Here is a 27,602-nt window from a genome sequence, read left to right on the forward strand (position 1 = left end):
ATATCAACTAGTGTATTTGTAATTGCTTATCCCGGCACACATAACATGTGAAGCTACATGAAACCTAACCCAGAGAGAGGATTTAGCTCATATTGTTTTATACTGTGTGAGCTATTAATTTCCCTACTACCTTTTCCTGAAGAAAATGACCATCTATTGTAGACCTCTTTCTTGCCACCTGTTGAAGATTAATTAAATATTCTCTGGCATTTAAACTGGAGCCCAACCAAAGATGGATATCAAGGGCTATTGCTGACACAGATTATTATGGTTTGAAGATTTCCTACTACAGTTAAATCTATAATCATGCATACCATTCCATTTTTTTTCATCTGATAGACACAATTGCCTCATAGCATGAAGTTTCCTAGTTCGAACCCTGGATGGTGTCTCTCGGTTACATGTTGTCTATGTGCATGCAATGGTTTTCTCAGTGACATGGTTCAATGTATTCTCTGCTCACCCTATAAATGCTGCAGTAGGCTCTAGTCCCTCACAACTCTGAACAGGCTAAAGCAAGTATGAAGAATGGATGGTTTCCACTCACTGTAAACTACATAAACAAGAAGGAAATGTAAGATTATGAGAGTAATTATAGTACACTTATAGTAATGCTTCGAGTAATGCTATAAGTATTTAATGTGTATTAAATAAGGTTTTCAGGCAGTTTACTCCGCTTTTAGCTGTCTATTGATTTTGTGTTGACTGTGAAGATGCCAATAGAAAGCTGCCAAAAGACACCCAGTTGCAACTTTAATGACATGAGCTATAAGATAGATGATGGGAGTGACACAAAAAATACCCGATCAAATGGAGGGCTAGAGAAAAAGCTATATCTGAAAGAAGTGCAAAAAAAGAGGGTGACATATCTGATCACTGTACTTAATGATATGTGGGCAAATGGTTTTAAGGAAATTACTTATTTATATTATTTCCTTAACCTGAAATTTGTGACATTACATGAATTACATCACTGCAACAAGTTATTCAATCCAGGTGGACAATAATTAGTTTTCTTTTTTTTTTCTATTACAAAATATCAACTTGCCATTGAATGACATCAGTCACAGCAACCATGCGTTCTCTTTCTACACCCATCTTAAACTGCACCTTTGTTTTGATGATTATTAAATTCCTTGCCCCCCATCTTCCAGCACTCTTCAGTACTCAGTAACCATGGGCAAGACCAAACTCATGTTCAAAGCAATGTTCCACTGGAATCTAAACTATGCTCCTGTGCAATTTTGTGACTGCAACTTGTATGGCTGAACACAATAGTTTTGAAAAAGAAAAACAACAACCAGCAAAATTTGCCACCAGATATTCAAACTCAAAAGCACGTTTGTGGTAGTTCCAGCTACAGATGTCAGGTTGTACACAAATCTGTCTTTCAATTATAAAAACAGCTAAAGAGGTTGGACTTTTTGCATCACAATATACCCATGCAAAAGTAAGAGTGCAACTTTTTCCTGTAGCATTTGATACTTTCCAGTAGAATCCTGCACATGTGCTGCGATTTAAAAAGAAATGCGAAAATGAATTAAATCAAATTGGAATGAAAACTGACTTACAGTTCTACTGAGAGTAAGACTTGAAACTTTTATTTGTGTGAACATTTTTGTCGAGAAAAAGTAAAAACCTTATTTGAACTACCAACATCACATTCTAAAAATAAACTCAACTACTCACCATAGTGTAAGAGACAGACAAAAAAGTACAGCTGAACAGTTTTTTAATAAGGATAGTAGGTAAAGGGCTTCACAAAAGTCAAACTTTCTCTCAGACTTGACTTTGAAATAGCTTCCCAAATCCAAATTATTACCAGTGACAGTTTGGCCTTTGACTTTTTGTTCAAGAATATCAAACATTCAAAACTCTTGAAAATACTTATCAGGAGAAGCTTCATTACTGACTCTAGAGGGCAGGTTAACAAGTAAGTCTATAATAATAACACCCTAGAGTTAGCATGGATCTTCAAAATGAGGTCAGATTAATAAGCTGCTTTTGCTCACTTAAATGCTTCCTGATATTTCATATTGTATCCCTTATCATCATTATGTTGTTGGAAAATTGAAGTTCATCAGCTCTCATTTAACTTTAGGCTTTTCTACATTTATTTATCAATGCATGGTTATCATCTTTCGAGGACTGTAAATGTTTATCCTGATATGTTGTAGACTAATGTCGTTCTCTCAACACTAGTTACATTACCACTTGTAATTCAGAATTCATGAGAGTCATTCATTTCATAGACAGAATAGGGCACTTGTGTTTGGTTATAAGTCTAAACACTTTACACAGTTTGATATATAGTATTTATGAGATGCATAAAATAGCTGTTGTAGGTGCTGATTTTTAAAAACTTTCAAATAAAGAAGGTACCAAACTTCTCTTTTCAACCAAAAGTTCATCATGAATTGGTCTTCTTTTGTTTGGCTTGATCATGGCCAAAAAAAACCTGCAGTTAAAGAAATTATGATTTACCAAGCATCTTGCTGCCAGTGCTACACAGCTGGACACACACATGAGCACCCCCTCTTTCTGGCAGGCATCCGCACCTTCACACATTTTACTGATGTTCCGCAATAAATATTTACGAATGCTTCCTGGCAGCCAGATAGTGTCCTGGAAGCCAGATGTAATTTACACATCTTTTTGATGCCGCCTCATTTTGCATTACATTGAGGTAGTGAGGGGGAGAAATAAGTGGTAGAGTCAGTTTACTGTGTGTGGTTGTTGTGTACAGCAGACGCCAAAGTTTCTTGGCAAGTGAACCATGAGGGCCAAAATTTGATAAGGAGTGGACGATGAGCCAAGAAATAATCGTGCAGCACACTGATCTTACAAAATTATGACAGGCCTCTTACTGAAATTTGAGTCTAATCAGGATATTCATCCGCTCCTCAAAATATCTTGTTGACTAAATCAATAGAATATGTTTACATCCAGCAGATTTACATAATTGACTCTTGTGAGGCTGTGTTTTGATTGGTATTTTGCTCATCCTGACTACTCTTGTCTAGTTGCTCAGGCACAGTTGTATTAGATCAGGCCACTGAGCCACCTGAGGTCTCGTGCAGATGAACTGTCCAAGGCAACATATGGAGCCCCAAAGAGACTGAGGTTGGATCAAGAGAGAGACAAAAGTTCATTAATAATCTATATTAAACGTAGCTCTCTCCCTTTATCCCTGCACCTGTTATCTTCGTCTCCCCAAATCCAACTTTCTCTCAGATTAATAGGCAAGGTGGCCATTAGTATCCAACTAAAGCTTTAGTACCGATGGGGGGTGCAGTTAATTTGGATAATATCTCTGCCACATGTCGTCAAGAACAGCCTAACAGGAGGCAGGATTCAGAGAGTGGGCTACTCCGCACAGTGCTTGCTGCCAGCTGTGAGGTCTGAATGAACCCTGAACAAAGAGTTTCTCTCACTCTGTCTTTCTTTTCCTCTTAATGCTCTCTCGACAGCATCTGTGTTACCTGGCACTTACACATACACACATACACCCACGTGCCATAAATAATACCTGCACCAAAACCCATTGGCCCACAATGAAAGGCTTTAATGAAGCTTAAGGTCAAGGGATGTCACCAAAGGGCATGTGCTGATCTATGGGGTTACAACTTTAATTGATGTTTATTGCAGATTGCAGGTGCTTCCAAAATTAACTTAAAAGGTGATTGAGCACAGAGCAGGCATGCTCACTGGTTCAGCTGTTGATTTACTGTAAGGCTGCAGAGGCACAGGTGGCAAAACTTCAAATGGCAAACCCCGGGGCAGGCACACAACACCCAGCAAATTGCAGACATTGTCATGTTTGGTGTCACAGCGTGGCTGGCAGGGCCTGTGGAGTTTTCCAATGCTGGCAGCAACAAGAGTGTGCTTGTTTGTGATACTATAGCTCTGGATTAATGAGAGATAAGACCAAGCCAGAGAACACTGTCAGTGCAAAACACAGTTCATCGAATGACACATGCAAGATATCAGCAGCCTTGGACTATATGTAATGAATAACAATGACTTTTGCTTTTTTTGTGCTCCTTATGTATTGAGGTGAAAACAGACATTCATGAGCTTATTTTTTTTTTTTAATATCCAGCAAGTTAAAACTTTTGTATCAATGTAAATGTTTTCATGTGTCTTTTGGTAGCATGGAAGCAGTTGCAGCCAGACAGGCCTCTGTAATAATATGAAGGGAGGCTACACCAGGTCTGTTTATTCCACTGCAAATGAGAGACTGTCTTTCCAGAAGGCTTACAGAGATGCAGCAGGGTTCAGAAAGGGCACAGAGGGTGCAGCCAATTACCAAACAAACTCATGGACTATTGAATTAATTTCTAAAAAATCCTCAATTGATAATATTAGTTTCTTAGATCTATAATAAGCCAAGACAATTGGGGAAGCGTCAATTGTTATTTAAAGTCCTCCTCATCTTAAAGTTAAGCTTTTAACCATGTTAACACATCCAAATATTGTTTTACAAGATGAATATGAACAATATCAGCCATCACTGGGGATTTCTGCTTTAAATCAGCAGAGCAGCATCTACAGTCTCAGAAAAGTGAGGTCAGACAGCCTGGATGTCCTACACAGATGACTGACTACTTGAGCGGTAGAGTTGTACAACTATGTTTCAGGAACTGTGCAGAAATGAGAAGGTAGTCCAAGCTATGATGAAAAGTTAGCCAGAGGCTAGGGGGTGCTCATCGTAGGAACTCAGCCTTGTTGATAGCTGCTGCAGGCAAAGGGAGATGTTGGCGGAGTCAGATGAACATTTCCATAGATCTCAGTTTACTGAATAAAGACAAAGGTGTGGTCATACTTAAGTAATTTTTTTTCATGGGAAAAACCTTTAAATGTACAATTTTGATAAACACAGAGGACTCTCTCTGTGATTAATATATACTAGGACTTTAAAAGTAGCTTCCACAGTAGCTTCAAATACTGGTGAAAGATGGTTCATAGGACACATTTGTTATATTGTATTGAATTAAGCCTCCATAGAGAATAGAAAATAAGCGTCTGTTTACTTGTGCGTAGACGCTTCACAACAGTGTCTTTCTATCACAGTAATATGGAGATAAAAGCATTATGCCATTTCACTGCTGTAGTTGTGTTCTAATCCCTCAATTACCATTGTGCCTTCTACTATCTACACATTTTGAGCTCTATACAAAATCCAATAATGGAGATTTTCAAAAGTCAAGTGTGTTGTTCAAGAAATTAGATTAGTTTTTGAACCTGTGACAAATTCCTTAGTTGTACCTGTCAAAAGTGACGGCTCCCCTGTTGGCCCTTATCAAATTCAGCAAATTCATTTTCTCTCCAGGTATAGGAGTCATGCTGTTGGAGGTTATTATTCTGTTTGTTTGTCAGCTAGTGATTTTCTGCTGCCAGTGAGTAGGATCTGCTTTGCATCCAGTGCTTGTTGTTTGCCACCACCTGTTCCTTCATTACTTATCCCCTTCTTCTCTTCCTTTATATGGATGGGAACTCTTGGCCTGTAAAAAGGCTCATACTCTGAAATCTTCTTGTCTCATTAGACCTTTCATCTGTTCTTCAGTCTGCCTTACATGTAGATGTGAGAATATGAAATTCTACTGTTTAGAGATGAGACATTTTTTCTAAAGGATATTTTTTTTGCTAGATAGTCAGAAATGTTTGGTACCGACATGAGTCTCACTGCGGTCAACACCTGCAGAGGCTGTGGTAGAGTTTTAGAGATGCTGCCAAAACCATTCAGTAGAGACACTGCGGAGAGGGTCTCCTCCTGTGCTGCTGTGTAAGCCAGAGCACTTTGCTGGGAGAAACTAGACCAGGCCAGACTCGCCTAATCTTGAGTCACGGTGGAGTGAATACAGGCAGCCCCGGGCTTTCACAGTTATGATGCTCACAATGCATTCTTCATGAGGTTTTAAATGAATATAAAAAAAAACACAGACACACAAAGCAGAAAATGAGCGAATCTAAATGCCAGGCCGCTGTGATCCGGGTTGAACAACAACGCTGGAGGAAGATGTTTGCTCAGTGCCAGCCTCATTAAATCCAACAGCCCAGTCTCTTCAACTGGCCTACAAAGTTGACAAATAAAAAAACAAGGTCAGGAGGTGGAATTAAATCAAATTAGAGAAGGGAAAAATGGTGCCGTTAACGCCGGCATATCTGAGTATTGATTTAACTAATTGAAATGGCACCAAGGGAGAAGCACCAGATGTGTCTCCTCTGGCCTGAAGTGAGGTGCTGGCTGGCTCTGATAGGTTCCCATCTAAGATGCACTGTCCCTGGGGTCCATACTGGTGCTTTCCTTTATGGTTATCTACACTCAACAAATTTTCTTGGTTGTGTTAATAGACTGTTTATGAGAGACATTAAACCTGGGTTCCTTGCAAAAAAATCTAAACAAGAACTACTTTCTTGTTGATTTAGGACATGTATAATTATAAGTTTAGAACAGAAAACATTAGATCCAGAGTGGAGTAAAATGAATGATTAGGGGATTGCATGGCTTAAAATATAATGACTGCCTTTTAGGACCTTTAAAAAATCAATAATCAATGTTGAGTTTAGGCAGGGTGAATGTTGGAGCTATTATGCAAGGTTAGTTTTCATAGTCATGACTAGATCAGAGAGGCAGTACGTAATTTTTTGTAGGAATTACCAAGAAAAGAAAAATTCCCCTTCACAGGGCAAAAGTTTGTTTCTTTCTATGATTTTCTGTTTGGAAAGCTCTGCTTTAGTCATGTGTCATGTGTAAATTGCGACTCAAGCTTAAACTTGGACCGGCAGATCATTTTATTTCTCTTTTTTGCGTGCTTCTATTTCTGACACAGAGAGTCAAAAACTATCCTGTTCAGGAAACAGGTGAATGCAGCATCCCTCCCTCTAGTCAGCCTTAGTCAGTCTATGTGCTCCTTGCAGTTCTCTGACATTTTTCATTTCTACAGTACACGTCAAAGAAAATATGCAAATTTTAATCAAAGCCTGCATTTGCACTGACCCTGTCAAGAAGAGGGATTTTGTGAATGATGAATCCAAGTTGTGATTATTGAGCCCTTCTTTCCCCGTGTCTTTACTTTTATGATCTTACTAATCATATCCTAACTGGCCGCTGGCTGTTTCTGTCCTTCTGTCCTGGTGGTACTTGGTGCTCTTTCCCAGCATACACTGCCTGTAATTAAATAGGAGCCGGGTCCTTTTGACAGTGTCCGTGGCTGATTTGTCTGCCTGACAGAGTCTTCAACCTCCTTCATTCTTTCTATATCTGCCTCTCACTCACAGACACTCCTCCTTTCTCTCTTTGTCTGAATGTCACATGAGGAATGGACTCTGGTCTCTGTCTCTCAAATTATTTAATTGGATGCAAACTCAGGAGCACGGACATCAATACGGAACTATATCTGCCATAAGGAAGAGCCATTAGTCAATACTTCGCCCTCTACATGCCAAAGGCTTTTGTCAGACCTAATTACCCAGTGCTGTATTCAGTGAAGCTTTACCAGTGAGGGACTGTGCCTCCTGTGGGATCTGCTTAGGATCACAGTTCACCCTCAGTGTATACAGTGGAGTTGGAAAGTTCACAAAAGCAAATATCACTCACTATTCTCTCATTTAATGCTCACAGCTAAACGACTGCAGTCAAGAGAGGTGCATACTGGTTATCTTGGTTTTAAGAAATTAGGTCTAAAAATCTGGGTTGCAAATTACTCTGATGATAGAATGATAGATGATAGATGATAGAAATTAAACATGTTATTACCACTCTGTCTCATCTCCTGAAGAAAGTTCACACTCATAACTTTTGTGGAAGACCTGATACAGGAGAGAATAATTTTTGTAAGCATTAGGTTTTTGTAGGTCGTTTCTCTTTGGAACGCACATTGCAAATTTGTGAGAAATCTATTTTTAATCACACAATAAAGAACATAAAGGGTATGCATCAGTTTGTCTCCAGATGACCTATATTTTGATCGTGGTCTGATTCATACTGTTGAATACACTAAAATGTGTGCAGATTTCAGGGTAAAGAATGTTAACTAGAACACCACTTTTGTAATTAGTACAAGCTCACATGAGCTTCTTTATGTTATTGCAGAACTTACAATATGTGTGCTACTGTGCCTTTAAACTGAACTTGTGAGCTTGGGAATCTGACATGGGAAGTGACAGTATATACATGACTTGAAAAAGTTATCAAAAGATTTCCACTCAAAGGGTTGTAATGAACAAGATAACAGATATTTACAATTAAGACACTTACCAAAACTATGGTAAAGCACGGTTATGATTTTTCTCACTGACTGAATATCTCCTGTGTGTATCAGAAAAGGAGAGGGGCGGAGGTAAAGGGTCTGTGATAGATCCTGCTGCAAGAAGTTCATGTTTCTTCAAGCAACATACATGGCCAACAACTTTTATGCAATAAGCCCCAAAATTTGTGGTAATACTGCCACTCATTTCTCTGCATTCCATCTCTGTGCGGCTCTCTGAACAGTATCCTTCTTCTACAGTATGGTATGGTGGTAATATAATAGTTCTCCCATACACACAAGGACCTACAACATTAATACATATAAATGGTTCATTCTAAGGAAAGAAAAACATAATCATTTCTTTAGAAGGGTAATTAAATACTAATAGAAAGTAGTCATCTTAAAGTAGTCTTAAATTAAATAATTGATTTTATGTTTTTATTTTATGTTATTGTTACTTTTAAATATCAACTTCATAACTCTTTATAAAAATAAATATAAAAACTGTATTTTTCAATAAAGACCACTTACATTATAAAAACTCAAAAGCTGAACCTGTAGGCTATACAAAAATATGACTAAATATGGAAGTCAAGTTTCATATTTCAGTAACCTTGTAAAATACACATGTCCCTGTAGGGTGCCTCATCCAGCCTGGTGGTCAAATTTGCAGACACAGATAAGGAGAGGACCCTGCGCAGGATGCACCAGATGGCAGGCCAGCTCGGCATCTTCAGTCCCATGACCATCCAGTTTGGGGCCTATGGCGCCTACTCTCATGCTGTAAGTCTCAGCCCGGCGGGGGAGGAGACGGTGAGCTTTAAAAATGGAAAACAAAAACTATTGTGATTTAAGGTTTGAACTCACTCTCTCTCCCACTAGGCTTGTGACTCTCCCAGTGAACAGACCTAAAGTGATTCACACTATTAAATGGCTAGTAAGATCTCAAAATTACTGTAGCTTTTTTGATACTGTGTCTTCTTATCCCCTTCTTTGTCCAGGGAAGCTGATTATCATGAATTTCCAGCAATATTAAATACATATAGCATCTACCACATATTTCCATTTCCATATTTCCTGACTTGTAAGAGAATTTCAACTCCTAACCCAGGCCTGCCTGTTTAACATTTCACTAAAACACGTTTCCCAAAAAGAGGTGCATGGCATTAACCAAGAGCACACCCGTTCACCGTTCCCCACCCTTATTTCATATTCACACATGAAAGTCACAGCCTGAGTTTGGCATCTGTGAGATTTTACACTCACACAGTAGCTAACAACTCACCCTGACAGGTGAGAATCGCCCACTTGCACACAGTCTCTCTCTTTAACCACCCTTTTTTTTTTACTCCCTTACACAAATATACAGAACATATAGATATACATAGACTCCAGCTTCCTAAACTCATCACCACACAGCCTTTATCTTATGTAAGTGTAATGAGCACAAGGCCAGAGCAGTCGTGGAGTAGTTTTGAAGCAAAGCTGCGGGGCAACAAAGATCACTCTGTTCACGAACAAGGCATGGGCCAAGCAAACAGAGATGTGAGAGTAAACATGCTCTGATCCTGCGGCTATTTCACCCTCCTTTCCTTTTCTGTCCTTCCCTCCATCCGCCTCTCTCCCCACTGCTCTTTAATCCTACAGCAGATGATGCAACAGCAAGCAGCCCTGATGGCAGCAACACAAGGGTCCTACCTGAACCCTATGGCAGCCATCGCTGCCGCGCAAATGCAGCAAATGGCAGCTTTCAATGTCAACGGCCTGGTGGCTACGCCCATGACACCATCATCAGGTATGTACATTAACATGGATGCACCATCAACTGACACCGGAGATACTCATGCAGGGGGTCTCTTTCTTTCTCCATTTTTTACAGCTTTCCCAGATAATTTTCATCATTAGGAAGAATTACAGAAGTACAAGTAATATATTCATTCAAGGTCTTTCTGCGGTTGCCCTTGTTGAATTTTTTAAGATGTAGGCTTAATTTTCAGGGTAAGAGCAGGGACGTTCAGCATTGAATTAAAGGAAGAAGAGCCTTGTACTGAGTGAGGGGGGGCAGGAGAAGATGTAAAGGATTTCTATATGCTCATTGGCAGCCACATTATGGTCTCTCCCTCTCTTCCGCTCACACATTATCTCTCTTTCATTCTTTCTGTCTGTCACTCTCTCCCTCTGTGTCTTTGACTGTGTGTTTTCTGGGAACACAGCCAATCCAATGACTTTGGATGCAGAGTCCTTGGCTTATACAATATAAGTGCAAAGATTTATGTGAGATAATCCTGGACCCCAGTCTGAACTATCTTTTCGGCCCTTGTCATGAAGAGCTTTGATGGCTCGACACTAAGTAGGCATGCCGCCTGACGGCAAGGCCATTGCAAATGTGTTATATAAAGTGACTTGATGCTGTACCTGGCATTTGTAATCCACAAGGCCTACATAGTCCTGATAATACCCATCACACATAATCCTACATGACTTAAATGCCCTTCACCTGGATAAGAAAAATAATAAAAATCCATCAGCACAAAAGGCCACAGGCAAGGTGACAGACATGCAGCAGAGTCTGCTACACAAACACTGTGTGTTTCAGGGTCCTCTGTGTCAGTGGTCATTATTACATTTTCCAGAAGTGAATCAATGCTTTTTCCTCTCACTACCCTCAATTAGTGTGTTGATGGAGTGTTTGTAACTGTACCCTTCACCCCAGCAGAATAAGTGCCAGTTTATGCCAAAAATACAGTATAATTTCATAAGGAGTCACAAGATACACATTTGTTGCTTTTAGGTGCATGTTATACAACAGTATAGGTGAGAAAATGTACATTACGGTAGAAAAAAGACACTTCAGATTTTGAGATTTTAGCATGTGGAGTATGTACCCTGCTGTTTCCATATTAACTCAGCATCTATTTGCAGGCAACAGCACACCCCCAGGCATTTCTGCCACAGCCGTGCCCAGCATAGCCACCCCTATTGGGGTCAATGGATTCAGTGCCCTCCCGCCTCAAAGCAACGGCCAACCCACATCTGAGCCTATCTACACCAATGGTATTCATCCTTACCCAGGTGAGCCAGTCCAGATTTACATCAAGTAAACATGAGATATATCTGTTGCATATATTGTCTAACTCCATTGCTTTGACCCTGACTTTGTTAGCTGCTTAAACTGATCTATGAATGCTTGATTATTGTAGTGCTGTATTTGATCTGAATAAGAACATCATCTAATTTCCAGAGTGCAATTTAAATGTGTTTGTAGTGACAAATTGTATTATATCACACAATACTGTTTAAACTTTGACAAGGGTCTTTTCAATTTCACTTATTCAATGACATTTTTCTCTGATTTGAACTAAAGCATTTGAGGTTTGAAGCTAAATCAACAGTCTGATTTCTGAGAAGCCTGTCCCAGTATCATGATGAATCAATCAGTTCATCCATCAGTCAATTATAGTTCATTTGATGCGTCTCAACCCATCCTCAGCTTCTTAATGTTGTCTGGGACTAATTCCTGAAGAACTGACACACACTCACTCCCCTTTTCCGCATTCTAGAAAGGCAGCTGCAATCGTAATGAACAACAAAGTGGTTTGTTTGGCACGTTGTTAATATTTGATGCAAACATCCGGGGCAAACAGGCACTTCGAAGAACTGCAAGATATGACAACCTAAATTTCTCTCACTCCCTGTGTGATCTTACCGCCTGATGGATCTCTTCAGCAAAGTCAATTTTTGTCTTGATATCTAAGATTATCTCTATAGCTTTGTCTTTGTGTCCGTCTTGACCACTGTGCATCCTTTTTTCTCTCTGCCTCCATTTTCTTCATTGTCCCCCTTCTTTCTCTGTCTCTCTTTTCATATCTCTGCAGCACAGAGTCCAACAGTGACTGACCCTCTCCAACAGGCTTATGCTGGTGTCCAACACTATGCAGGTGATCCGTCTCTCCAAGCTCCTCTACTCTCTCACTTTCTCCATCTGTCCCTTTACCTCCCCACCTCTCCCTTTTGGTTTGTCAAATCACTAGACACCATGACAGGTAGAGATAGCCAGATGACCAGCCAATTTTATTCTGGATTAGGCTACTTTTACATTTGTATTGCAAAAAGGATTTTCACTCGGCTTGATTATACAGCCTCACAAAAATTTAATTCTGAAGTACACTGAGAGCTGAGGATTTGAATCTGCCATAGCTTCCTACATGAGCGATGACAGACCTCTCATAACCATTGCTTTGTGCCTGACATCATCTCTCATTAACATGGTGTAAGTCTCCCTCTCTTTCTTTGTACGTCTGCTTAGTTGAACTGCACTCCACTCCCCCTTTTGCCATTCTCTTTGTGTAGCGATCCACCAGCCAAATGAGCCCCAGCTCCCAGTCATAATGCAATTTATTTATGCAATGTCTAGAGGACACAAATGAACAATGGAATAACGATTTGAGTTTTGTTGTGTCAAATATGAAAATGGAGATATGAAAAATTCCACTCTGGTTCTCCCTTTGCAACAGCAGCCTACCCTGCCGCCTATGCGCCAATCAGCCAAGCGTTCCCACAGCAACCAACCATCATTCCCCAGCAACAGAGGGAAGGTAAGAGCGAGCAAGCGCGCCCACCCAAGATAAAAGGTGATAATTGCCATGTTCCATTCTAATGTAGCTGCACTGCTTTGAATTAGCGAGGGAGGGAAAAAGCTGGCTGGGGAAAATGTGAAAAAAAAAGGCTCCCCATTTAAAGAGAAGAACATTAGCAGTGAGATGGAAAGTTACTCTGTCATTATTCAAAAACTACACTAATTCAAACTCGCAGCGTTGGACTGCTTAATCAGTCCATTACAATGTGTTTAAGTGGTTATAAATATTCATCAGATTAATTAGCTGTATGCATAATCATTTACTACCATTCCTTGTGAAGTGTTCATTCGTATGCCACAGCATCAGATGTAGTAAAGCATAGGATATATTTTGACGGTAAATCACTCTTTTTGACGCCATTTCTTCAGTCTCAAATATTCATCTAAATGATTATATGAGACAGCATAGATTGGCATGAATATTCAATATCTGGACTTGTAATTGAATGTTTCCAACATTACCGGGTGGAAAAGTTAGTTTATGTTTGAATTTTGTCCATAGGGTCACAGAGCAGAACTGTATAAGGAAACAACTGAAACACACATACTTACATAGTTCAGTGATTTATTCCATTTACATGCCAGAATAATTTCCTTCCATAGGAAAAGCACACAGTGGTTCTGGATATCCTACCTTTCAATTATATTTTGGAGCATTCTATTCATTAGCAAGAATGATAGAAGTCACAGTAGCATAAACAACGAAACAGGCACACACATGGACACACACAGAGAACTATTCTTGGTTTAGCCAGTGGCCTGTCTGAGTTCTGGCCTCTTCAGGGTTTTGGCTGCTGTCCCAGACTGTCTCAGTCCACTGCCACAGTCTGCAGCCCTGCCATTTAACAAGATACATCCAAACCTGAATACACGGGCACTGTCAAGCCTCGGCTTCAACTGCGAGCTAACACTTTCAACAATGCATTCTATCAGCCCGTGTCTCAGCGTGTGTCAAGAAAGAAAATCCTTCCAAATCCCAAACTGTGATTTCAACCAAACAAATCTGTTCTCTGAGAGAAAATGTGCTCTTTTTAGAGCATCTTAGTCAGCATGATATAACATATTAAAATAAAATTCAGAAAGGTAAAGCAAAGATGTCTCACATTTTAAGTTATGCTGCAAAGTTATGGAGGCTCCTCTGCATCCAGAGTTTGTTCACCTAGCTCAAGTTCCAGCATTACCAAATATGTCCTTGAAGAGTGAACAAAGGGTTAAAGATTGGAGTTGCTTATCTTCTGGTATATATCTTAATTCACCACAATGTCTCCCCTGGTTCATGTAATATGTTGAGCATTATTTCTGCCTAATGCATGATCACTACATCATGAACCGAAAAAAAAAAAAGAATCTACTATAGCTTTCATCTGACTAGCCTGCTCCTGGCTGCACATGGCTAATTAGCATTATCAACACATATACATGGTGATCATTACATATGCAGGTGATATAGAAGAAGGTGACCACCTCACAAGACCTGTTGTGAATCCGGTCCTGGTCTCACAACAGTTACCCCCACAAATGGTGTTGGAATAGAAGTAGGATTTTTTTATTGACATATCTATCCATCCAAAAATTACTTACAAAGCTTAATAGACAGAATAACAAATACGAGAAAGGGATGTAAGAAGTGGTCATGTGATCTATGGGTCAAACAAACAGAATTTATGGAAACAGAATTCACCACTATCTGACACACAAGCCTAAACAGAATAAACTAAGATTCAAACTATATTAAAAACCTCTTTGTCAACCTACATGTGAGTGCGTATGTGTGTGTGTCCTCTATCTCGCTGAGGCATAATACACCACAGCCAGTAACCACTGCAGCCCTCTTATCAGCCTTCTCACCAGACCCAGTCTCATCTCGTCGTGCTATCACCCTGAGCAATGAGACAGGAGAGAAAGCTAGCCAGGCAGCCAGCTCCAAGCTTACTGTCACTGAGTCTATCACACTCTCTCGCCTCTTTTTCTCTCTGCGTCCATCCTTGGCTCTCTTGCTCTCTCTCTGTCCTGTCTCCCTGCAGTTCCTGCATTTATCCAGATTGGTCTGTACAATATGTGGCAGCTGGCTAGATGAGTGTGGAGGGATGGACAGAAATTGGAAGACAGTCCTACTGTCACATAGTAATTGGAGCAAAAACTTGGTTTATGTCTTAATGTGTTCTCTACCTTCTCTCTGTGTTTTTCCGTGTCTTATTGCTCCAGTTTCCCAGTAAACATCTCAGTCTTTCTCTTTCAATCATTAATTCTTGTTGTCTGTGAGTATTTTCCTGGCTGTTTTTGTCTTTTACTCCACTAGTACTTTTGCTTCTGTTTGATAATATGCTGTTATTGCCAGGATATTTTCTAATAAAATTGTCAAATGTAAGTACAAAGCATGATTTAGTGAAATAACCCATCCCTTTTTAGATTTTATAGTAGCATATGGGAAATGGGACCCATGGATTCAAATGGAAAAAGCTGTTCAAACAACATGTTGACAGTAGGATTAAGCTCTACAAATGCCACAATAATCGGGTTTAACAAATAAAATGCTTTCTCCATCTACATTTTTTTCTTGATTGTTTTACAGTCATTTTTCCACCCATGTTATTATGGCCAGCCTTCCTCTCACAGGGCATCTCCTGTTTATGATCCCACATAACCCCCCTGCTGTCTTTCTCTCATCACCAGGGCCAGAAGGTTGCAACTTGTTTATTTATCACCTGCCCCAGGAGTTTGGAGACGCTGAGCTCATGCAAATGTTCCTACCTTTTGGCAACGTCATCTCCGCCAAAGTCTTTGTGGATCGAGCAACCAATCAGAGCAAATGCTTCGGTGAGTCAAAGATGAATGGTTAAGAAAAGGAAAAAGAAATCTACAAAAATGAAGAAAGTCACTCACTTTGTTTGGTACTGATCTCATGACTCTTGCTGCTTCCCAACAATTAGCGTTTCTCTTTTCTTTTATTCTGAGTGTCTGTCCTAATCGAGCTGCAGTTGATGTTTTAAAATTAGTGTTGCATGCCCCTACACAATGAGTGTGAGGAGGGATAAAGAAGAGCAAAAGCCAAGTGCCAAAAATTGACATTCCTCGAGTGGGCATTTGAGACTGTCTCCAAAAGCAGGTCAGTCCTTGTAGACCTCCATGCTGAAATACCCAACTTTATAAGAGCAATAAACAAGTCAACATTCACAAGCTGGATTTGGTCTCCACAACTGATTTGTCTCTTCAAGCGAACTGAAGTGGCAGTGATTTCTTTTGGTTCTTACAGTTCCTTGGACAATATCAATTTTAGGGGATATTCCCTTTTCTTAATTGGAGTTATGGGAAGTGCTTATGAGCAGTGTTTTACCTGCATTGAACAACGAACAGAGCACTCCTAGTTTGGAGAAGGAGGGAGGAATTCTGACTAGAGACCCAAGCTAACAGAACAAAAACACCAGAAGACCAGAATCTTTTGCCAACTAAAACCATAAATATTTCACAGCAAACGACCACTGAATTGTGGACTTTTTCACCTTGTGACTTTGGCATCGGGCTGCACGGTGGTGTGGTGGTTAGCACTGTCGCCTCACAGCAAGAAAGTTCCAGGTTGAACTCCCGGCTGGGGCCTTTCTGTGTGGAGTTTGCAATGTTCTCCCCGTGTATGCGTGAGTTCTCTCCGGGTACTCCGGCTTCCTCCCACTGTCCAAAACATGCATGTTAGGTTAATTGGTGTCTCTAAAATTGTCCTTAGGAGTGAGTCTGAGTGTGTGTGTGGTTGTTTGTCTCTGTGTGGCCCTGTGATGGACTGGCGGCCTGTCCAGGATGTACCCCGCCTCTCGCCCATTGACCGCTGGGATAGGCTCCAGCCCCCCTGCGACCTGACCGACGGATTCAGTGGTATAGAGAATGGATAGATGGACTTTGGCATCAGAATTTTACACAGACTGGGTCCATGTAATACGGTCAATACCCCATTACATGGACAGCTGACCATTTTACAACATGGACATTCTGCAGTAAAAAAAAAAAAATCTAAAAAGCATTCAGACAGTAAATAACTTCCTAATGCAAAGGTGTAGTGTAAATACTTAAAATATAGTATTCACTTTGCTATTAGATTTTTATTAGGTTTGAGATGTTTTAGATGGCAAACAATACTCTCTTCTCCCATCCCTTGTCGGAATGGCTGTTTACTTGGCTATCCTATCAAAGTTTTGCTGCTTCTCCAAACTGACATGATGTCAACTCCAGATAAGACACTAAGTGCTTATAAGTATTTCACAATACCCTATAATCTCTGTGAAGATATGCATTATCACAGGAAAGTCAGCTTTAGGTGGCAGGTCAGTTACCCTGTAGAGATACGTAGTGTCCAAGCTTTGCATTTAGAATCTGTCTGCAAAAACTGAAAATGGCATTGACCAGATGCTGAGCTTGAGGCTTCAGAAAAGAAGTCAACACACAAATGGGTAATGTCTTAATGGCTGAGACAAATGAAGATAGATGCTTTCTATCCTAAAATCGCAAACACAACTGTCATTTTCCCCCCAAACAGTTTTGTTATCAGAGTATTCCTAACACAGTTAGCATCCATTTCCCTTCTTGCAAACCCCAGCCTTCTTCAACCTAGAGTAAAGCATTTTCCCAGACTGCCCGCCATCCTCAAGACAGGCAACCAAGCAGCATCCCGCCACCCCTCCCTTCCTCGTGTCTCGCCTCCCACACGGTAAACCAGTTCATCAGGTTGGAGGCGGTGCAGGTGGAATCCATGGACTTAAAGAGATAATAATAGACTGGTGTGGGCCTTGCTGTTGATTCAGTTGGACAGCTGCACCCAGGAGACAGGCAGAGAGGGAGAGAGAGTGAGGCTCCCATCATTGGCTTTCTCTCAGTTTCTCTTCAACACGGCATATCTAGGAGCCTCTCTCTCTCCTTCCTCACCTGTCTCATCTCTCCATCTCAGGACAGTCTGCCTCTCTCACTCACTGTGCGTGTCTTCCTCTGAACATATGCCTCTCACTAACACTATCTGTCAGTCAACAAGGGGGGGAGGTCAAAAAGGCAATGACCCCATCAGTCTCCCCACAGCAGGTGATTAAGATGTAAGCTGAAACACAGCTATTTAACTCGTGATTTTTCATGATTTTGTTTTCACCAATTTCTCTTGCCTTTTTATAGTAAGAGCCCCAAAGCTCTTTTGTAGTACGTTAACAAATGAGGAAAAAGATGTAGTGGATTAAGGAGAAGTTATTATGCCTCAAAAAACTTGGAACAAATCACTTTTTAAAAAATGTGTGTTTATTCTTGACAATGTGGTTAATGGGTGCTGCAAACACGTGCACATGTGTACATATACTGCACGTGATTCCACATACAGTATACAAATGTAGAAAACACAAGAAGATAGATGGTTCATTCAAAATGCAAAAAAAATAGATCTTATTCATGTCGAAGTAAAGAGATGTACTTAGCTTGCCAGTCATTTAAAGCACCACAAAAGTGTCTTCTAAATAAATAGCCTCTTACACAAACTAACAACTCATTGATCTTACTGTTAGTTGGAGAGATATTTTCTAAAGTGCAGGTTAAGACAGGATACTTAAACATGTCTATATGTCTGCATTTAGTTCAAATTTTCTTCTGGCAAATTGCTTGGCAAATTGCTTGTCAATGCAGTAATTAACTTGTGAGTTTTACCGGAATTATCTAACAAGGCCTAATTTTCTGTTTCACAAGTAAGGTACATATTGAGATTTTGTAGAGTTAACTCTGAGACTGAGTGTTTACTGAGAAGTTTGCAAATTTGAAAATGATCCAAAGGTCACTGAAGAGGCACTTAACTCTGAAGTAGGACATGGAGGATATAATATTTTTAAGGGATGCATTACTGTCATTTTAAATGTGTCTGTTTAGTTAAGTACTTTTATTTGCAGGGTGAAAAAATATATATGGATTTCTAACATTGTCTAATATCTAACACTTGATTTCTGAAATATTTTACAAAAAGTCAATTTAAAAAATGAAGATGACAAAAAAATCCCCAGCCAATACAGGTTACACTAATAGTTATTTTGTGGTTTGTGAAATATGTCATACAAATGGTGATGCATTTTTGTGGTAGTTTACATGGTTTTCAGAACCATGTTAAAAAGAGTGAGAAAATGTGTACAATACTCGTGAGGAAAGCATGCATTAATGTGATTGTGTTGAGTTAAACTTGAAACTCTTTGTGTATAACATTAGACTTACGCCGCTGTATTCAGTCACTTCATTTTGACTTTTAAAATTGATAAAAGCCTATTCTGTTCAGTGCAATTAGCTGGAATTAGCTTAAAAATCATTTCAAAAGGTCTTTTGAGAAAGGACTTGCACTACATACACATTAAATAAAAAAGCTGTATGCTTTGAGATACAAATAAAAATGATATTTACAATAATGTACATAAAGGTGTCTTGAAAACTGATTTGTCTTTCCATGCTGGTCTTTTTTTCATGGTTGTTGTTTTCTTTTAATTTGAGCTATTTTTCACTTTTAAGTTAAATAGAGTCGTATTTCTGTTTTTCTCATCAGTGCATGTTTATACATTTATATATTCGGTCTGCACAAATCAGTTATCATACCCATTTACTAAATCCAGGTTAAAAACATTTTTTTTCTCATGTGTCTGTGCATGAAATCTGCATAGTATCTTTTTAATTTATCTTGTTTTTAATCATTTTTATTTATTTTAATTATTTAAAATAAATTATATTATATTGATAGATTATATTATATTATATTAAATTATATTTAATTATTTTACTTCTTTCTTTTTATATCCTTTTATGTATTTTTAATGCTTCTTCCACTCCCCACTGCAATGCTTTTATTTTATGTAAAGCCCTTTGAATTGTTTTGTACATGAAATGTGCTATACAAATAAATTTGACTTGACTTGACTTGACTCGACTTTACAGTTAGGGTATAACCATATCTGCTTAATAAAAGGGCAAATATGCAATAAATACTTGCAAATATAATATAACTATCATAATTAATAATCAAATAAAAATCAAATGTAATGGGAGCTCCCCATTACAATTTTTGATTCCCACACCATGCTGAGAACCAGGACCTAACTTATATACTACCACAGCCACTAAATTGATATTATAAAATGGTTTTCATATTACCAAATATCACATTACACATATGCAGTACACAGCATCATCACAGCAACTCTTTTATTTTATTTTTACCATGGGTGGGGGAACCAATATAAGAATTCAGGTGCAGCAGTAAACTCTGCTGCTCAACCTGGTCCTTTACTTGTGTTTTCAAGCCAAAAATGCCCGCAACTTTCTAGGTAGTTTCATCAAAAATGCATAACATTACAATGTGTATCGTATTCTCTGATATGGATACTTGCAATAAACCACAAGCAGTAGAAATGCTTGGGTATTGAGTTACGTAGTACTACACGCTTGCTGCTGAATGGAAAATATCATGTGGAGAATTCAGTTAAAAGATTATTAGATTATTTTTAGGAGCTTAAACTATACTTGTATATGGTTTTATAAAAATTTGCATACATTTTGAATCCTATTTGACCAGGTTTATGCTTTAATGTACAAAAACGAAATCAAAACAACCTCCAGTGAATAACACTTTGTTGTGAGACTATTCTTAGACCTAAGACTAACCTTAGGTCTTGTACCGATGCGGATGTTACTTTACAGGTATTATCCACTTGAATATGATTGCAGACCAAACAGAACTCCTACGTCAATGGAATTTCCCGATGGCAGTGGACAGCAGGACAATTCCTCCCAAACAAACAGCTCTGAAACAGCTTGTGAAGCAAAACAAAACAAACAAAAGAAAAAAAGAGGATTTTCACGTTGCTGTAGTTGCCAGGAAAACTAAAACGTGATCCATTTGGTTCCCATCTCTTCAGAGAGGAATGGAACAATAACTTGAGTTCTGTCTTGCTTGTGGCTTTGATATTTTATAGTTATCAGTATCATTTCTAACAAGGAAAGAAATAGCAGAGGTGGCAAGGCTCCTGCTCATTCTATTTAAGTTTGGATGTGGGCGTGTCCAGCCATTGGGTAAAAATTGTTCAAATCCGTGTAGATTCTCAGTCATGCAGGATCTTGGATCTTGAAGACATTCAGTGACAAATGTGACTGTAACAACCTTATAAACTGATACTCCCCACCATCTAGTTTAGAACTGAAGAAGCATTTCGGATGAGAGGTGAAACGTCTTCAAGATCCAAGAAGAAGTCCAGTTGCCCTTATTCAAGCTCTTAGGAAAATATGACATACAGTATGATGACAAAGAGAAGTGATTGAAGAACTATCTGGATTGCCAACATAGCATTTCAGGACAGTTCAAGAGCATGTTTTCTGTAGAAGACAATATTTGATGATCCCATCAAGATTTTAGGTGCCTTTTGAAGTTGGAAATGGAAAAGGTTAATAGAAATGCCCAAATATCTTTAAAGAATCCTATATTTTACCAAAAAGGTTTTTATGTTCCTCCCTTTTGAAAAAGAGTTGATTCGCATAACGAAATATGTAAATGCATTTTGCAAACGTGTCACTCAAATGGTTGATAAGATGAACAAACGGCTGTTTCCGCCTCTAGAGAATAAACATTGACTAAACACACTGACATGAAAAAATAATCACAATGAACATGAATGGAAGAAATTCTTGAAGACTCAGGTTTTATATCAAGACACCTGGATTTATTTTTCTTATTTCAAGAAGTTTTGTTGATAACTCTCTTTGGCGGGCACTTTGTAACTTTGAATGCAAAAAAAGAAAGATATATAACACAATAATAGAAAAGGGAAAAACAAACAAACAAAACTGCAATAATATGTCTGCTTTAATGGGCCTGGATTAAAAAAAGTTTGCAATGTACTCTTTGTACTACTCCTCTGCACAACAAAAATCCTATCAACTTCTTGGCGTGAGGATGTAAATGTGAGGTATAGAGTTTCATTACAGCCAGAGATAGTGTGTGCGTGTGTGTGTGTGTGTGTGTGTGTGTGTAGGATTGGGAGGGGGATCACTACCAACTGACAGGCCCTTCCCTGCTCAGTTTGTTTAAAGGGTTTGTAAAAGCAGCAGCCTTATCTCACTAGCACTGACAAAAGCCTGCCCTCTCCCCCCAAATTAAATTGGACCCATAGCAGTGTGATCAAATCAGCTGGCAGGCGGAAAATTCTGGCCGTCAATCACAGAGGTGTCTGATAAGAGCTGGCAAGGAGTCCCGGAGGGGAAAGCTGTGGGCTCATTCTGCCTCAACACCCAAGTGATAACTCAGAGCAGCAGGCACCTCCGTCCTCCACACCTTGCTCCTAGCATTTCATCGCGACCCCCTGCCCTTTGCTCTTTACTTAGATACATGCTCAGTCACACACGTAAAATGAAAACACAGACACACAGCACTGATGCTCTTGTGTGGCTCAAACACTGCTTTGCTCTGAAAATCCACACAACTTTTTTTCCTCTTTAATCTTTGAACACCTTTTATGTCTTTTCCTTTTCTCTGTTTGAGTTCAAATCCTGGTTACTAATGACCCTTTGTTTGATTTTTAATATCTGTGTTATTAGCCTTTATGGTATTTTGTGTAATCTTTTTTTATTCAGAGATTTTTAATTAATCTACTGAAAAGAGGAAACAAAGAGCTATTGTTGTGTCATTGTTGAGAGTTAAAAAGCTTTTTTTCCTTCTCTTCTTTCATCTTAGTTGTCTTTTCTCCTTGCTTCTTTCCCTCCCCCTTTCTTTTCTTCCCGTCCGTCCCTCCCATTCTTCTCTCTTCATGTCTCATCCCTCCCTTGCTCTGTGATCTCTACTCAGGCTTTGTGAGTTTTGATAACCCGTCCAGTGCTCAAGCCGCTATCCAGGCCATGAATGGCTTTCAGATAGGCATGAAGAGGCTGAAGGTGCAGCTAAAGCGGCCAAAGGATGCCAACCGACCTTACTGACTCGTCTGCTGTCCATACCCAGGTACAGTGACACTCACGCCATAAAACTTTATGGCACACTGAAAACCATCCATTTCACTTGGGAAACATAGTGATGGACAAGGTCAGTCTTGCTGGTATACCACAGTCGTTGTGAATATTTATGCTATATCAATATGAAAAAATTAATACAACCTACATCTAAAGCACTGACCCGGCGCCACAGAAATACATTTGCTCTTCTGGAGTTTGTTTAATCTCTTTCATACCTTCAGGAAGTTACAGGTAGGATTATTGACATCATTACTACCCAGATGTGCTAAGAAATATCTGTCTGACAATAGCACTGGAATCTAGGTCTTAAAATACAAGTTTATAAAACCAAATATCACTCCTTTCCCTCCTAAATTAGCTCAGCAATACATTTCTGTCAACTACTTGGTAAAAGTCGTGTTGCACCTTGATTGATTGGAAAAATCCGAGAGGCGATGAGCAAGAATAAATCTAGATGTGCTCTTGATGTGATAGAAAAATGATATGTGCTGGCCAAAAAGTAAAGCAAAAGATGCTCAACGGAAAAACATTTACTTGCTGCAGTGGCTTCTATTATGAACTACTCTAACCGCCCAATGCAACACTTGGTTGCAAACTGATGTTTGGCACATCTGTTCTCAACTAAAAACAGTTACAGTTCATGTTTCTTGAAGGAGCATCTCTGCACCCCAGATGTTGAACTATTTGCTATGAGTTTTTATCTATATTATCTACTAGGAGAGTCCACCTGGGTCACCTGCCGACACTGTGTGACATCATCAGCTAAGTTGTTGCCAAGCTACAAAAATAACACACCCGTCCATTCATGGTGATCACTGAAAATTTAAAGCACACCTTTAACTTGGTTACACTTAGACTTTCCAAAAGTTGGTCCAGTGATTTATTTTTTTTTTAATTTTTATCTAAATATCGAAACATTACATTACAGCAAGATGATTTCCATTTTGGTGATTCATTTTTAATATTTTTAAAGACACATTTATTGAATATTGGTTATTCCTTGAAATCTGCAGCTGTACACGAGCATTGGGGAAGCCCTCTGCAGTATGCATTCTTCGCTTAGTTTCATTTAAGTTAAAGGAGGTCTCCACGAACCCTAAAGCAGACAATGAGCCTTTTCTCAATTGTTTATGCAGTGTTACTTTTTAGTTCAGGAATTTTCTGTACATATCCCTCCCCATCATTTGCAACTTATAGTTAATGTTTAGAAATGCTGTACATAAATATTTCAATATCAACTAGAGAAGGAAAAAACATAGATAGGATGGATAATGTACAAAAAAATATACTTATTCTATAATGATATTACATTTACAATTTTAAATGTAATTTGACCAACTATTGGCAGCTCTCCAACAAGAGTGCCAAAAATCTTTACAAGCACTTAGATGTTGCTGATCATTTCAGGAGCAAGTCTGAGGACGTTTTGTTAATGGGAGGTGTCTTATCATGTTCACCTCTTTTTTAAGCATTAATAAATAGGACTCTATTAAACGGTATTTCATATGTTTATGATAAAGCCAACATTCATATTCAAAATTTTCTGCACTGTAATATCAGTCTAAATTTAGACACAATCCATTGATTTAATACTGTGTCATCTGTAAGCAAAATTATGGCGCTTTAGTAGCATTGTTATCTCACTCTTTTTTGTGAACTTTGTGCAAAGTTTGCTGTGTGGTTACCTTTCTGGGGTGATATAATGGTGCATCTGCTGGCAGATATCAGTATTAGTGCTTATTTTGGTCCCTCAAAAAGTCAGAGCTTTCATACATGACAATAAAAATACAGATTGCTTTTAGCAGCACCATCCCTCAATAGACTAATTTCACAGTGTCACACTTGATTCAAATAATCATCGCCCATCTGTTACAAACCGCAGCTGCCAATGCAAAAATAATATAGATGCATGCTCTCTGAACCGAACTGGCTGGACAACTTTTCATTACAATAACATAAGCCTGAGTTCTATTCCTCCATCAATAAAAGCTTGGTAATCTCATTTGCTTGTTTTAGATTTGACTCTTATAAAGCCACAGGATGGCATATGCAATACAAATGATAGATGCTCCCTCTATCAGTTTCCTGATAGCATTTGAATAGAGCTATGCCCTGCTAATTGAGGAGAAGCTTTCAAAGCTGACACACGGAGAAGAGAAAGGGGGTGGGAGAATTTGATTTAGCACATTAACGAGGGACAAATGGAAAATATCCTGCAACAGCACCGAATGACAGGGCAGTCATGGAGACGTACTTTGAAAGCAAGTTAAGACATTTTCCTCCAATAACATTCCATCACTTCAGCAAGAGTTGTGTGCCCGTATGGTAGTGTTTGTGTTTTCCATCCCCTCTTTTGTCTCTGGTCCAATTAAAACCATATCTGGGTTTTTTTTGTTTTTTTTCTCTTATCACGCTATCACTTTCTGTTGTTGAGTTGAAGAAAATCACTAGAGCAAAACCGAGACCAATCCTATGAAAGCATGAAAGAAACAATACACTGGGGCTTCCAAAGCCAGTTCTTTGTCGTAGTTGTAGCTTTACGGATTCTTAGGAATCATTAGAATCTCATATAAACACAATCTTTTGGGAGAAAAATAAATGAAATATTTATTTTTTGCTTTTCCTTTCTGGATTCTGGCATGATGGCAGACATCTGCAGACATATACAAAGTTCAACTCTTTAATTTTCTAAATTCTTACTTAACTTCTATTACTATGACAAACTTTTGATGAAAATTGAAAGATGATTTTCTTTTGTGTTTCTTCTTATAGGTAAAAACTTAAATATGTGGATAACTTCAGAAGCCCCTTTTTGTCTCTAACACGAACAGTGTTGCTTTGAAGTTGAATTAAAAACACGATCAGACAGCATTCTCTTTTTCTGGTCTCAGGAACCCTGCTACTCTAAAATTACATTCTGTGTCTGAAAGATAAAGTTAATGCAAAAAGAAAAAGAAAGGAAAAAAAAGCCGAAGCACTTATTGCACGGCCACCCTCATAGCAAACAATGCTAGGCAAATCCAATTACTGCAAGCAGGACAAGTTTCTGAAAATTTTTGCCATAAGGGTTATCTATGTGAATATAAAAAAACATCAATTCAAACTTTTAACCTGCAAATGTTGTCAGCCTGAGACTATTTCTCCACACTTAGGCACAAAAAAGCCTGTTTCTGTGCTGAATATCATTTGTCCTGTTACTATTGTTTTACTGTCTTTACTTTTTCAGTTTTATGGTAATAACCATAATAATCTTGCTTGATTTGTCAGCCAGAATTAAGTGAGAGTGTAGAGCACAAAAATGGAAAGGGTGCTTTGAATTCTGACTCAAGAAAAAGAAAATCCCACTGTTTCTTTCTTTTGTTTTTTTGCACCCCCATCAACCTGGCAACCTGACACGGCCAATCAGTGTGAGGTGGCCTTTCTTCGCTATAGCCACACAACCCCCTCCCCCGACACCTGTCACGGGGCCAAGTTCCCACAGCTGTAAGTTGAACCCATGGTGTCATTTTCTTTTGGATGACGTCATGTGGTGGGACTGTGACTGCGTTGCATGACGTGGCGTTGATTGATATCTCTAATATCTCTATCTCTTCATATTCTGCCCTCCTTTTATATATATTTATATATATACTGTATATTGTATATTGGCAGTTTGTGGAGTGCAGTTATCGATGCCTTTCTTGGCTGGTAATGTAAATGACGTGCTGACTGGGTGGTTGATTATAACTGGAAGTGGCCTTTAACCCTTTGTGCCATTGTACCGTGTGCCCTTGTGATGTTATACTTTCTCTTGTGGGGTTCATGTGTATGGATGTACTGTACTCTCTATTTCTCTTTTTCTTCACATTTACACATACAGTGTTCTTCTTCACCCAACTATTTATTTGTTTTTCAATTAGTCTTTGCAAAAAGGACCTTTTTCCCCATACGATCGCCAGCTGTTTAGCTGAGAGATGGCCGAGATGACCCTCTGTTTGTGTAGCCAATTAAAGCGCTAATGTCCACACAGAGTGCACAGGCAAATGTTGACACTCAGCTTCTCTGTGGATTCCATCAGCACAGGGAATACTTCTGCAAGATTGTTTTGTTTGCCTAACATGAGAATCACTTCCCATTTATTTATTTATGAGGGTGGAAACCAATTACAATAGAAGAGCTGGAGGCAGTGCCAAATACCCACATGGGCTGAAAACTGTCCACCACACATATTGTACACAAATCTTTAGGAATGGTGTTCTTGTGTTTTTAATAGGAGTATACTGCCAGATAAGTTAGGTCTTATATATTTGGTATTTATATGTCAGATAACTGTTGTTTAATTAACTGAAAAACAAAATCTAAAATAATATAAAATCACCAAACACATTTTGTGAAAAAGGTCCTTTTTTTGCAAGTGAAATTGTTACTATTCTCTAGGGTATATATCTAGATAGAAGTTACTAGATTTTTATTCTCTCAGAGGACTTGCAGGTGACTCACATCAAGAGAAAGTTTTTCTGGCCTCTATGCTTCTCAACTACCAGGAGTCTGATGCATAACTGATGCGTTCACACAAAAATAGCCTTTCGCTAAACACAAACTGGTATCTATAAAGTATGGATGTGTGATGAGAATGTGCAAACCTCTAGCATCTTTCAGACCATACATACACCTTTTTAGAGTAACTTGACCCTGATGAGGGGAAGTGGAAGGTGAAAATGAAAAGAATGGTATTTTATGTTTAATACAAA

At 38.9% G+C, this 27,602-nt stretch overlaps 1 protein-coding gene across 9 annotated transcripts in view; it reads left to right on the plus strand.

The window, feature by feature from the left end:
- celf6 (CUGBP Elav-like family member 6) overlaps window positions 1-27,602 on the plus strand; it is a 141,034-nt gene that overhangs the window by 104,039 nt on the left and 9,393 nt on the right. For 4 of the 9 annotated variants that reach the window (XM_075464588.1, XM_075464619.1, XM_075464606.1 and 1 more), the window contains 8 exons: window positions 8,892-9,065; window positions 9,900-10,047; window positions 11,175-11,324; window positions 12,128-12,190; window positions 12,767-12,847; window positions 15,562-15,705; window positions 22,712-22,861; window positions 26,279-26,353. In XM_075464588.1, coding sequence (XP_075320703.1) covers window positions 8,892-9,065; window positions 9,900-10,047; window positions 11,175-11,324; window positions 12,128-12,190; window positions 12,767-12,847; window positions 15,562-15,705; window positions 22,712-22,839 — 888 coding nt within the window. In that variant the 3' untranslated portion in view covers window positions 22,840-22,861; window positions 26,279-26,353. Of the gene's footprint in view, window positions 1-8,891; window positions 9,066-9,899; window positions 10,048-11,174; window positions 11,325-12,127; window positions 12,191-12,766; window positions 12,848-15,561; window positions 15,706-22,711; window positions 22,862-26,278; window positions 26,354-27,602 lie in introns of those variants that run through there. The other 5 variants (XM_075464625.1, XM_075464631.1, XM_075464611.1 and 2 more) reach the window with 4 other exon arrangements.

Source organism: Odontesthes bonariensis, chromosome 1 (genome assembly GCF_027942865.1).
Source record: "Odontesthes bonariensis isolate fOdoBon6 chromosome 1, fOdoBon6.hap1, whole genome shotgun sequence".
Lineage (NCBI taxonomy): Eukaryota > Metazoa > Chordata > Actinopteri > Atheriniformes > Atherinopsidae > Odontesthes > Odontesthes bonariensis.